At 39.6% G+C, this 13,183-nt stretch overlaps 1 protein-coding gene across 1 annotated transcript in view; it reads left to right on the top strand.

The window, feature by feature from the left end:
• The window catches only part of PIEZO2 (piezo type mechanosensitive ion channel component 2), a 311,773-nt gene that overhangs the window by 196,782 nt on the left and 101,808 nt on the right, over positions 1-13,183 (top strand). Inside the window, exon 8 of the mRNA XM_049830271.1 lies at positions 10,339-10,501. Within this exon, the coding sequence (XP_049686228.1) occupies positions 10,339-10,501 (163 nt within the window). The remainder of the gene's footprint in view (positions 1-10,338; positions 10,502-13,183) is intronic.

Genomic DNA, 13,183 nt, shown 5'->3' with positions numbered 1-13,183 from the left:
ACTGCAGTTCTTTAAAATCAGCAAATTCTTGTTTGTGCCAGGATTTACGGCAAGTTGGAAACTTTTAGAAAAAAGCAACGGATGAACTAGTAAGTAAACTGCAGCAATTTCCCTGGTGGAGCAGCCTTTCCCAGCCTCCCTGGCAGTCTGCACGGTGATGTCTCTCCATCCCTGCAGCAGAGCCGTTGGCGTTCATCGTAACTGCTGCCTTGTGTGAAGTGCCAGATTTAGCTGTGGCAGAAGCAGGCACAACTTTTTTCATGTTACTGGTGTTGCACCACAGGTGATTTACAACCTTCTATCTTTCCCTGGACTTGAGAGGGATGTAAATTGAGAGACATGCTAAGACCTTTTAAAAACAAGGAGTTTCTGCAGGTGGGGAAGACCAGTTTCCAAGCCGTGCTTTGCTGCAGCAGTGAGCCTGCGACTGGTGAGCTCTTGGGCAGCCTGGCGGGGGCTGGCCCTGGCCACAGGCCCTTCTCATTAGTGGGAAGAGGCAAGCCTTGGCCCTCCCAACAGCGTGCATGCTGCAGCCGGAAACAGAGCATAAGCTCTGAACATAAAAATCAGTCACCACCACGTGACATAGTGTTGGCAAATTGCCACTTCTTGCAGTCTCCTGCCCCCACATAGCTGCGTGTTACCGTAAGAACAGCCAAAGGTGCCTCTTTCTTGGGATGCAATGAAATGTTGGGATGAGAGGGACAGAGAGAAATGGCAAAGATTTTACAAGTGCTGATGTAGCCTGATAAACTTCCTGCTGATTCTAGTTTGAAAGGGGTGTGCAATTGCTCTCGCAACAGAGCCTTCCCACTTTTGCGTCCACTAACCCATCTGACTGGTGTGGGACCAGCACACCTCTCGGCTAACAGAGGCTCTGCTCATGGTCAGGGAGAGCTGCATCACTCCACTCCCCCATACACACCGTGCATCTGCTTACGTGTGTCTGATTCCCACACCGATGCTTGAATACAGACTCTCTGCCCATCACAGGCTTTCCTGTCTTAACATGCAGAGGGTGACGGTGAAGAAGTGACCCTTTAATTTTTTTTTGTATTGTTTAAAGAACACAGATCTGCATGCTATGATCATTGAGCAAGTGCCGGAAAACAAGGACAGAAAAGGGACAGACAGACATCAACCCCTCTCCTCCTACCAGGTTCGGAACACTATTGCATTGTGGTATTAGGACACGTGGATTATAATTAGCAAACTTCTCTTGGCATTAGAAGCTTGTCTTTACTGTTTTCCTAAGGTCTGCTCAGTAGCATTTATTTTCATACTCTAGCATGCCCAGAAATTGTGATGATAAATATTTAGCACTCATGTAGCTCTTTGTGTTTTCAGTTCAATGTACCAACATTGACAAATGCATCGTCGCACATTCCTTGGCTGCAGTACTGACTAACCTCAGTCGAGTACACACCGGGGAGTTAGTCATTGTCTGTGCAAGAAGCGATCTACACCAGTTTCTCCAAACCCTCAGAGTGGATATGCTTAATCTCTTGTTTATGTTCATTTAGCTGAAGTTGGGAACTTACTGATAAAAACTAAGCTAATCAGGTACAGTTTATGACCAATTTAAAATGAGCTATGTTATACAGCTTTGGTTTTGAAATGAGGCATTTTGCTCACATTTCCCAAGCCTTACTGTTCATTATGCCCTTATCTTCTTTCCCATATCTTGCTATTTTGTTTTCTTTTTCTGTTTAAAAAGAAATGGGAATCATAGCTTGCATTTCTGCCTTAGTGCATTCTCTGCTAAAAAAGAATATCTTCTTTGCTCATATTTTATACTGCAAAATCTCTTAATTTAGGTATCAATAACTCTTGCCCTTTTTTCAGTCCATTTCACTGCCAGCTGAGTAAGTGGAAATTCTCTTTATGCTCTGCATGCATCACTGAACCTAGCAGACTGTCCCAATGTGGCTGAAAAGTATCATCGTTCCCTTTCAGAGGTGGAAAAATTCCCTAACAGAAAAATTAGATGAATTGCATAACCCCCCCCCCAGCTACCCAGAGCCTGGAATAAAACCCAAAGTTTTTGGCTGCAGCCTGTGTCCTTAGGTTCCTGGATCACAGATGAAGTTACCTCAAAGTTAAAATGAATATGAAGCTATACTTTAAAACAATTTATGTTCTTCTGCATACGTTATTCTAAGAGGTAACAGTAAATCTCTTAAGCTGGCAGGCAGTTGCGCGGCTGGCCATTGTACAGATCACTTGCATGTTCTGGTCATGTAGCACCACCCTGCTAAATGCTGATGCTCGCTGGAGTTATTTGAGCATGGTCTCCTTTCCCTAAACGATCTCCGTTGAAGCCTCACACTCAGTGGCCTAGCTCCATAAACCCATCTGTCCTTCTCCCAGCACCTGAGCTTAGGACAAGAAGGCCGTCCGTGGGCTGCACTACCTGTCTAAGCTTTGGGAGCAGGCTGTCCTCCCTTCACATCCCCTGCTCTGCCTGCTTGAGACTTTCTGAGGTGGGAGCACTGGCTCCTTTCCTTTCAGCAGCTCTGCCAACTCACTTTGAAAAACCCATAACCTCAGTTATTAATTGGCGCAGAAAGAGGTTGTTAAGCCATGCCTTCTGCTGTGTGCTGAGGTGTCCAAGCTCACCCTCTAGCAAGGGGAAGCCTCTGTGCACATGGAAGTTTCTGAACACGCCTTGGGTTTTCCCTCTCCCACTTTCCACATGGCTCCTTAGAAACCTGGACCTGTTTTCTCATTACTTTCATCTCTGAGTGGAGAATGCAACTAAACATTAAAGATTTTCAATTTTGTTGGCACGATTTGGGTGGCATCCTTGCCCAGGTGGTGCTGTTCAGTATGGGTTGCTTCTCATTCCCCCTTATGGTCACCGGGAGCATGCGTGTACATGAGGAAGGGGAGTGGGGGGAAACCCACTGTGCCTGGTGCCAACCAGTCTCCTCTGCTGGCGTGGCTTTTCTTTCTCCATCCTCTCATCCCAGCAGCGCTGCCTCAGCTCCTGCAGCCTCTGTGCTCGCTGAGTTGCCTCTGGTTTGTAGCTGAAACTGAAAAAAACCCCCAAACCTGCTGCATTTACAGTAGTTTTATTTTAGTGACAGAACAAACAACTCTCTACCTAACTCTCTACCTAATGCGTGAGCCAGGCTGCTCCTGTCAGAGCAGTGACAATGCTGGTCCTGGTGAGGAAGGATTGTGTTGAAGGTGACACTCTAGGTAGGGTATCAGGCAGGGGCCCTAAAGCAATTTCTTCTGCAGCTTTATCCCCATTTCACCTTCTTCTTGCCATCCTATCTGGCGGTCCTCCCTCTGCCAGATGTTCAGCTGTCTGATAGGGATGAAAAGGTACTGGAATCACTGCTTCAGCACATGTCTTCATGAGGTGATCACCTCTAGATCAGCAAAAGGTCCCAGCAAAGGTCCCCAAAAGCTGCAGCAACATTGCTGCTTTTCTAGCTCGCTGATGGGCTGAAAAGAGTAACATCAATATCAACACTTACCAGAAACTCAGAGCACAGTTCATCTGCGTCACGGGTAATGAAACAGTTTGGGGATCCAGAGAGGAAACCCACTGACAGGATAAATCTTCTTCATGTGAGGCTTTTGACGATGGGTTTTGTCTCAGTAAACAAGAGATTAATAGACCCACATCTACTATTAGTGATAACAGTGGGGAATTACTGCCTTTAAGGCAATGAAAGCATACTGGGAGCTTTTGGAATAGGTCAGTACAAAGCTCGATTATTGGATGAAATGTGGTGTATAGCTCACAAATCTTTATGTTCAGACTTAAATTCCCCTCAGGGCACCTGCTTTATTTCAGATATATGAAGTATTTGAATGTCTGAAATTTGGTGATTTTTAATGGATGTCCAGTCCTTCACAGCTTCTAGTCACATAGTCTCAGAGAAAATTCCATTATCTGGTAACTTTAAAAAAACAGGTTATAGAGCAGATGCTATTTAACACCCCATTTTCAAGTTGTTAATTTACTTGAGAGCAAAGTGATTTTATTGTGGCTGCTTCTATGGTCGTTTTGTTCTCCCTGAATTAAGATTTGTGTTGTGTTTACATTTTTTTGCAAGCTTTTATGTAATTCACAGCCCTTAAAGCTATCCTTTATCCTCTACAGCTTCCTGGATTAATGGCTCATAATTTCTCTCTGTCTTCATTATATGGATTATATTAGCACACAAGTTTTGAATTACTTATTTTTTCATGAGGTTTCTCATGCAGTAGATGTGCGTTTGAAATTAGTTTTCCTTTAAAAGAAAAGTCATTGATGTTCAGAAGAAGGTGGGAGATATACCAGGGCTGGTTTTGTCATTGCGAGAAAAGCTTTGATCCAATAGGAGCTATGGAAACCAAGACTTGGTAGAAAAAAAAGTATGTAGACATCTGCTAAAGAGCTATAGAAATATGATGACATTAAAACAAAAGTTAGAATGATCTACTTACCCACCAAGCCTATATTCACTCTGTGTATGCCTGTATTACAGCGTTGTGATAGCAACACACTGGAGGAAAACACTTCCAGTCTTGTCTACGTTTTCAGGTATTTCCAAAAAAGTTATTAACTGTTAAGCTGAAATTTATCATAATACTTCTCAACCCAAACAATCAAATTTTTGTGTTATTGTTAACATGGCATAGTTCCACTTAGCCAGTTCTGAATTATCCAAGTCTGAACCAAAGCAGGGTCTATGTCTTTTAGTGCTTTTAAGCACTAAAAATACTTGCAATGCTTTTTAAAGCTTGTATCACTCTGAAATGGATAAATTTAATAATTTTAGTCCAGCTGTGGACTGAGGTTTGTGTCTGCAGTATCTCCCTATACAGTTGTCCTGCTGAGCTGAGAAGAAGGCATGAAGGATCAGCTCCTTCTCTGTGGAATCTTATAAATAACGTGATTTGGAAAGACAAATGCCAATTTTCCCATTCATTCTTTTTTTCCCTTAAAAAGCCATGAGAAACCGAATGCCTCCTGCTCATCTTAACTGTAATTCTTTGGGACGCTTAATGCATTTCAGCCAACTTTCCCACCTCTTTCCTCCCTGTGTTCTGGTATTTCTATAAAAATGTTGTGTCCATTCAGCATACCCTGGAACATTAGCCCCAGTGTGGTCTGAATTCCCAGCCTATAGACTACAGAGTAACAACCTTCTGGAAGGCAAGGATGGGCCCGGAGGTACCACGGGACTGGCTGAGTCCTTTCCAATGGCATGTATTTCTTTGGGCATATAGCCAAATGATGTGCTGGGGGGAGTGGGGTGGCTCACAGGATTCACTTGGGAGAGACTTTATGGATATAATTTTATGGATCATAGCTTGTGTGTAGCTCTGCCATCCAAATACAGAAAACTCAACAGCATATCTTGTGTGATCAAGGGACTCCTGACTTTTAGGGGGGCTGTGTAGGAGTATTTTCTGTATGCTAATTTATTTTTTAATTCCTTCCACTCCTTCCCCCGTCTCCTCTCCAGGACATTTTCAAATCTGACAACAGTATGTGCCTCCTTTAAGTCAATGTTTGGAAAAAAGGTTCACACTTCAAGCAATGCTTAGAGTTTGGGACATAGCCCTTTCAGTATTTCAAGTACTCTTCCTCATGAATCTCAATCTTCAGGGCTTGGCCTGTGGAACATGACATTTTGCCTTTTCTCCCTGTATGTCAGCCCCCTTTCCCCCAGAAAAAGCAGGTTTCTGCCACAACCACCACTACTCGCCCTTCATCACCCTCCTCAAAAAAGGCTAAAATTTTTCTCCATTTCTGGCGATTTACTGTTGTTGAATTCCTCTCTGTTGTTTCCTTTTCTATTCTCTTCTTTCCCCGACTCTCCTCCTCTTCTCTTCTCCCCTTTTCTTCTCTTGTTTGGCCACTTCTAGCATCTGCATTTTAGGGCTCAGCTATTCAGTCAGTCAATCTTATACTCTGTTCTCCTACCCCAGACTTGCAGGCACCACTCCCCTCTCCTTCCCTGTGAGGAGAGTGAAATAAATATGCAAGAGAAGATATCCAGATGAAATAAAGATTCAGACAGTTAATAAAATCCAACACAAATGCAGAAGTTCTACAAAGATGGATTCCCCAAATCCATCCCAGTAGAGTGGAAGTCTCTGATGCCATTACTGTGAATGGCCATCCAATGTGTACTGGCCCCAGCAAAAAAATCTCTGTAATCATAAGTACTAAATCAGGAAATGCAGCTCCTGAAGTGGCTTGATGTGGACATTTTCTTCAAACTGTAATCAGGCTCAGAGAAGATAAAGGAAAATTAATCCTGCTCTATTGTGTAGTGAAAAGTAGTATGTCAAGTAGTGCACAGAGTTGTAGGAAGATGCAGCAACTGGAAATCTCATCTAGACAAAACTATTATAGAAACTAAATGTGGTAGAAAATAAGAAGGCAGTAGACGATTTGCTATCAATTGAAATCAAGATTGGATGCCTTTCTAAACTATAAACTGTAATTCAACCACAAGTTATTTGTTCAATACAAGAATTATTGCGTGTCCTACATTGTGCAGGAAGTCAGAATTATTACTTCCCTTCCTGGCCTTGGAAATTATGAGGCAAATCCTGGTCTGAAATCAACTCCTAAAACATCAGTACATGCAGGATCTGAACTGACAAATACATTTTTACAAAAAAAATGTTCCAGATCATTTTTACTGGAGGCAAAATTCACAGACGTAACAGATCTGCAATTACTGTGTTTGATAATTCTGTATATGAGACATATATTTAGGGGTTTTATATAACCATTTTTGTTCATATTTAATACCATGACTAATTACTAACACCAATTCTTATACTATATTAATGTAATAATTAAATAATGCATGCTGGAGAAGTTTTAGCAATGTACATAATGCAGTAATAAAACATGCGGTACTTCAGCAGCTCCTTAGATCAAATATCTGTGGGTGCAAAAGGAGTTTGTTTTGTGGTTTTCAATTAAAATTGAAATTGCTCTTCTGAATTTTAATGTTAGACTAATTTAAAAAGAGGAGGGGTTTTATGGTCACAGCTTATGGCTTTGTCAGAGAGTGACAAAAGATGAAAGTGCATCTGCCAGAAGAATGATTCACAGATTCAGTAGGAAGCTTTGCTAGGAAAACAAGCTTATAGAGAGGAACTGGACAAAAAGATACCACCTTTATTTTAAGAACTTTTTTTCACTGTGTTATTTCAGAGCATTCCTCAGTCTGATATTGAAGTTCCTCTTATCCCTTTATAGTTTCTAAAATTTTCTAAATTATTTCTGCTGTACTTTTTTTGTTTGTTAATGAAATGCATTTTTCAGAATACTGATGAGGACTTTGAGAAACACAATTTTTGCTTCTTTGCAAGAAAAGAAAGATTAATCTATTACGTCTTGCAAACATCCAGTTGGTTTTGACATTACGTGAAGTGTTTTGAAAAGCAAAGTATTTCCATTAGTAAATGGTCTCTCAGTATTTGTTTTATCTGTCTTCTGTATCCAGGCTTGCCTATACTTGTCTTGTTTGGCACCTGGTTTCCCCACTTAGGACTCATTCTGACTTTACTGATGGTGTACATGTGTGTTGGCTAAGACGAAGTCACACCAAGATTGGAGTTGGGCACAAATATAGCTGATCATGATCAATACTGAATGTAAAGACCTCTGTGGAATGAAACATGCAGAACTGAATAATGCCTTAATATATGTTGCTTACCATAAATGCTTACACGTTTTATGGCAGTCATTCCTGTGTATTTAAAGACTTTGAATAAGAGAAGATGACCCTATGCCTCTGAAAAATATTCCACACCAGCAGTTCTCATTGAAGATAATGATGAAGCATAAATATGGAATGAGTAGCGACTTGTAGCCTTATTGGAGGCCAGAACAGACAGAATGAGCATTCCCAAGACGTTAGTGTATTTTGAATTTGATAGGCGGGGAACGTTGTGTTGAGTACCTTTGTGACTAACAAGTCTCAAAAACCAAATAGCATTCAGAAATGAGGAGCAGTTCCTCTAGATTCATGATTTATGAGACAAAGTGAAATGGGTTAAATAAATACATTGCTGGTCAGGTAGCAACTAGGAGGGAAGAGGCGCATTGTAACTTATGTATATTTGGTGAATGCGGGACCAGAAGGGAGCTGAATTAAGTCCAGTAGTATAATGTATAATTTGAAGTAAGCAAATGAAACTAAGAGAATGAGAATTTAACTGAAACATAATAAAATTTCTTAACTGGTAGAATTATGTGGAATTTTTTTTTTCAGTGGAGATGAAAGTAAAACACAAGTTCTTGAGACTTTATAGTTATAGTATATTATAAAACATACTATAGGAATGGAATATGTGATATGAAGATCATGTCTGCTTGGCAGAAGGGTCCAAGAACTTTCAGGAACTTTCCCTCATTTCTGTAGGAAATACTCATCACTCACTGTCAATGGAAAGACTTCTTACTTCAGTAGGAACTGGATTTCACTCTGATTCTGATATGTTTATGAAACAGAAATAGGGTGATCTGTACTGTGCTTACATAGAAAAGCTTAAAATGAACCACAGATGAAGAAGTGTGTTGTGAAACAGAGGTAGAAGATGAAACTAATAGAAGCTCAACAACCCTGATCAATGATGGGTAAAAATTACAAGTCAGTTGGCAGAGAGGAAAGCAAACAAAACAAGATGTTCCACTATGCTGATAGAAATATGAACAGAATACAATCCAGCGTGAATTTCAGTCAGATGGAGCCAAACTGTAACACCAACCTTGAATGAGCTTGGATACTACAAAAGTTTGAATCTGGGTCAACTCCAAACACAGGTCTGTTGGCTCCTTTAAGTTACAACAATTTATTTTGTATGCAGGGTCTTTTTTTTTTTTTTTTCTTTTCCAACCTTGGATCCACCCAAAAGCTCTGAGAAGTCTTAAAGTTTATAGCCTTTGGCTCGTGTTGACAATCAGAATGAGAAGTGAGTGCTGATAAATTGTTTAATAAAATGCTATAGAGCTTTAGTTCTGGCAGTTAGTGGTATTATACCCATGCCACGAAGCCCCAGGGAACGAACAGATATAACCGCTCCTTTTTTATATTCTTTTCACTTTACAGCATCCAAAGGGCAGATTTCAGGCAGCACATCTCTGTTGAATATCATACTTACTCTTTGTATTCATTCACCCTTTCATGTTGGATCTTACTAGGTAGAGGAAGAAGTAATCTTTTAGACATTCACTATGATTAAATCCCCCAGCAGAAAAACTTTTTTTTTAATGTATTTGTTTTACTCTTTCAGGGTAACAATAGTTTGGGATTTTTTGTTCTATCAAGAACTAGCTCTCCTCAAACGTCTCTTAGAATCAAATCTATTGTAAAAATTGAAAACTCTCATACCCATTGTGGAAGGAAAAACTTTGTCAACAGAACAAAACTGTTTATACTGAATACTGACATATGCTACTGGTAACTCTATGCCCTAGCTTTGGAACTCTGCAAAATATTTCACAGTGAAAAAAACAGATTAAGTATGATTTCCTACTAGTTTTGTTTCAGCGTCTAACACATCTAGAAAGTATCTAACATCTTGTCTTAAATGTAAAATGTTAGGAATTTATTTTTTTTTTATTCTTAAGTGTTTTTTCCAACACAAGTTTCTTACTTGATAGAAATATTTTGAGATCCCATTTTTTCCAGAAATAGGCAAATATCTCATGTCATTGATATTAATACTGCAACTAAATTAATACTAATCATGGAATTATTTTTTCTTCTTTTTTTTCCTCAATTTATTGATCGTCCAGAAGAATTGCCTCTCTGAATGTTTTCCTTTTCTGTTCACAACAGCAATGAATTCAGCAGAGCTCTGTATATGTATTTGCATAATTAGATAGCAATTTATTAATAGTATTAGGGTTTTTTAAAAAACAACAGTAAGCTGTTCAATGTGCCAAGGAGATGTACTTCACAGCCCTGTCCTAGCAGAGTGAGTGGAACTGTGTTGTATGGCAGTTTACTAAATGACTCTGAAATGTCATGTTGCTGGGATTTGCCAAATGGCCTTGCAGCCAGATTTTCTCTCCCCTTTTTCTGTAGCTCTGCGCCTACCGGGTGCAGGTCATTTAAAGTTCTCATATTGGACGTGGTAGATATAATAATATTAGACTGCCATTTTTTATGTTTAAAACCAAGTGTAAAAGCCATTCCTTTTTACTAAACATGTGGAATGAAAATATTCACTGCATTTTAGATAAGATGGCAAATGTTCTTTTTGAACAGAGCAAAAATTACCGAAAAAAAATATTTTTAAACATTGTAAGATTTGGTGTTTGTTCTCTAACTTGACTGGTGGGTTTTTTTATATCCACAGGTTGTTCGGTGTCACTTCTCTTACTCAGACAAACTGCTCAAGTACTTGGATGATCATCAAAAATCAAGAGTTACATTGGTATCACCATGCTAATCCAATCTTACTACTGGTGATGTACTACACTCTCGCAACTCTTATTCGTCTCTGGCTACAAGAGCCCATTGTAAGGATAACTACCTTCTCTTTTTTTGCACTAATGACTGTGAGACTGGCCTATGCAGATACTTGCTAACAGAGGTGCAAACATTCAGGAAAGTTAAGGGAAAGAGACAGCAAGTGCAAGCTGGTACCTTGAATTTGGTGGGTTTGATACGTGCCTTCGAGAGTCTGATCTTGCAGGGGTTACATGGATATTCTTAAAATCAGCGGGACTATTTATGTAAGGAATGCAATGGCAGAGCATTAGTGCTTACTCTGATCTGGAAAGCCAGTATCAATATGAAGTAGTGCAGGTGCTATCAAATGGAAGGCAAACACACAGGGCTTGTCTAGCAGAACTGAAGTAGGATACTGGCTGGCACAGGATACTGTAAGACAAGACAGAGATTTGCAATTTTATCACAGAGAGAGAAAAAAATCTCTTAAAACCTTTCCTCCCAAATCTGTATGCCTGAGTGAAAAATCCCAGCTTTCACTTAAGACCAAGAGAAAAAGGAGACAAAAAGTAAATTTTTACTTCTTCTGGTTTCAGAAGAAAAAAGGGAATATAAGAACCCAAAGGTATCTTAAAAGTTTAGAAAGTGGAAGTATAAAAAGGATGATCCTAAACATTATTTATTTTAATATCCTGATCCTCTGAGGCTTGATGTGAGTTTTAGAGTTCACATTTAGCAGTGCTGTAAACCACAATGAAAATACTCATGACCGAGCTGTGAATTAGTGGAGTTTGTGGTTGCAAGTAAAAATGTTGAAGGTTTTCTCATTTTAAGGGTGTTTCTTTATATAATGGATAACGTAGCAATTTAACATTTAAAAAGGCAAACAAAACACATCACCTCTGAATTGAGATGTCTGGTATTTGGGGTTTATATATATTGGGCTTCATAATAAAAGGTGAATGATGCCAGAACTGTCAGCTTGAATTACTAAAAAATCATGTCTTAAGTTTCCAGAAATCTTAAGATTGGCTTTTCTAAAGTCACAAGATTGTGGTCCAGTGCCCTCTGGCACTGGGTTCTTTTAGGGGTTTTTTCCTATTATTTTTTTCTGCAGCTGCAGCAGCTGGAAACTTGCTTTTTTTCTTTCCTTAAGTGAAAACTGAGACTTCCAGATAATAATATGATTTTAGCATTGGGGCTGTAACTAAAACTTCACATCTCACAAACTGCGTAGTAAAATCACGAGAACTACTCACAGAGGAGTAACCACATGTGAAATGCAGTTAGTGGGAGCTGTGTGATCTCAACATCTCTGGGAATTCAATTCCAGTACCCGGGTTGTTTTCATCCAGCTTTCACCATCTTCAAGTTTGGTGCTTGGTCTAAGTAAGTTACTGTGCTTTTTCAGTGGAGAGAAGTGGGACTGTCTATATCTCAGGATAGAGTGAATCCTGCAAGTTCCTCCAGGGACTAGAGAGCAACTACAGTGGGCTTGCCTGCATGTCTTTCTTTCAGACTGCTTGTGTTGTCTGAGATGGATATTCCCATAAGACACTAAAATCGGTCTCTGAGAACTGGAAACAGGTCAAATTAGAGATGCTTTCTAAGCAATTGAGCCAAAGTGAGTAAGTATTAAAAGAGATTAATTTAAGAAAAGTTGATGTCTCTCAAACCCATAGCTACATGAGAGGCAATACAAAGTCCTGGCACTCCCATGGGAATTGCAGTTACCAGGGGAATGATGCTGCCCTCTAAAGATAAGAGGACACTTGAAAGAGAACATTGTAAAGAAAATGAGCCCCATGCATTAATGCTTATTTTTGATGCACAGGATGTGGTGATGCAAGTATTTGTCATCAGAAAGAGATGCTGAGATTTGCAAAATTTACTGTATTTAACACACTTACTCCTTATGGCTTTTTTTTTGTCTATATGCATTTTGTTTTTCCTTTAATGGTGCTATAGATCAGGAATTAATCTTTCTCTTACTAGCCTTCTCGTGGTAGACTCCATTCTAATTATTTAAATCTGGAAATAATTGTATTCTAGGTTTCACTGAAATGTTTTTTGACTTGTGAATTTGCGGTGCATTTGATTCATTATGGAACTAAGTATATAACCTGCTTTTGCAATCGCTAATGATTGCAAAGTTATACTGTATTTAGGATCTCACCGCTAACCTACCTACAGTTGGATGGATGGCAAAGACAATATGCTATGCGCTGTTTAGCATAAAGCAGTTGTTCTCTGCATTCTGCTGTCATGTACAGTAAAAAGTGGCTCATCTTAGAAATTTTATTTAAAAGAATCTCTTGAACAAAACTTGTTTTGAACAAAATGTGTGTGATAGATCATGCATAAGGAAATATTCAGTCTCAAAAGATGTACATAAAATAAATATAACACTGGCGTAGCAGATTCTAAAAAAAAGAGTAAGACATGTAGACCTGGTGCTTTTTCCTTCTTGTGTGAATTGCATCTTGGGGTCCTCCTGTGGGCAAAATTCCTGCTGGATTGCAGCAGGAGTTGTCTCTGAGACAGGCGCTTTTGAGACTCTCTCTGAATACTGCAGGTGATGAACACTTTTACAAGAACAATGCCCACTTCAAATCTTGAGTTTCAGGGTGAAGTTTTCTGAGTGTGCGCCACAGTCTGTCAAAGTACGGCACATATGAGATTTCAGTGTACCGTCTCTGTGTGGGATTCTGTATGGGTCTTACTCATGCAAAATGCCCTTGGCAGTCAGT

This window comes from Accipiter gentilis, chromosome 27 (genome assembly GCF_929443795.1).
Source record: "Accipiter gentilis chromosome 27, bAccGen1.1, whole genome shotgun sequence".
In the NCBI taxonomy this organism is placed as follows: Eukaryota; Metazoa; Chordata; class Aves; order Accipitriformes; family Accipitridae; genus Astur; species Astur gentilis.
Note: the sequence above shows the minus strand (reverse complement) of the source record. Positions and strands in the feature narration are given on the sequence as shown.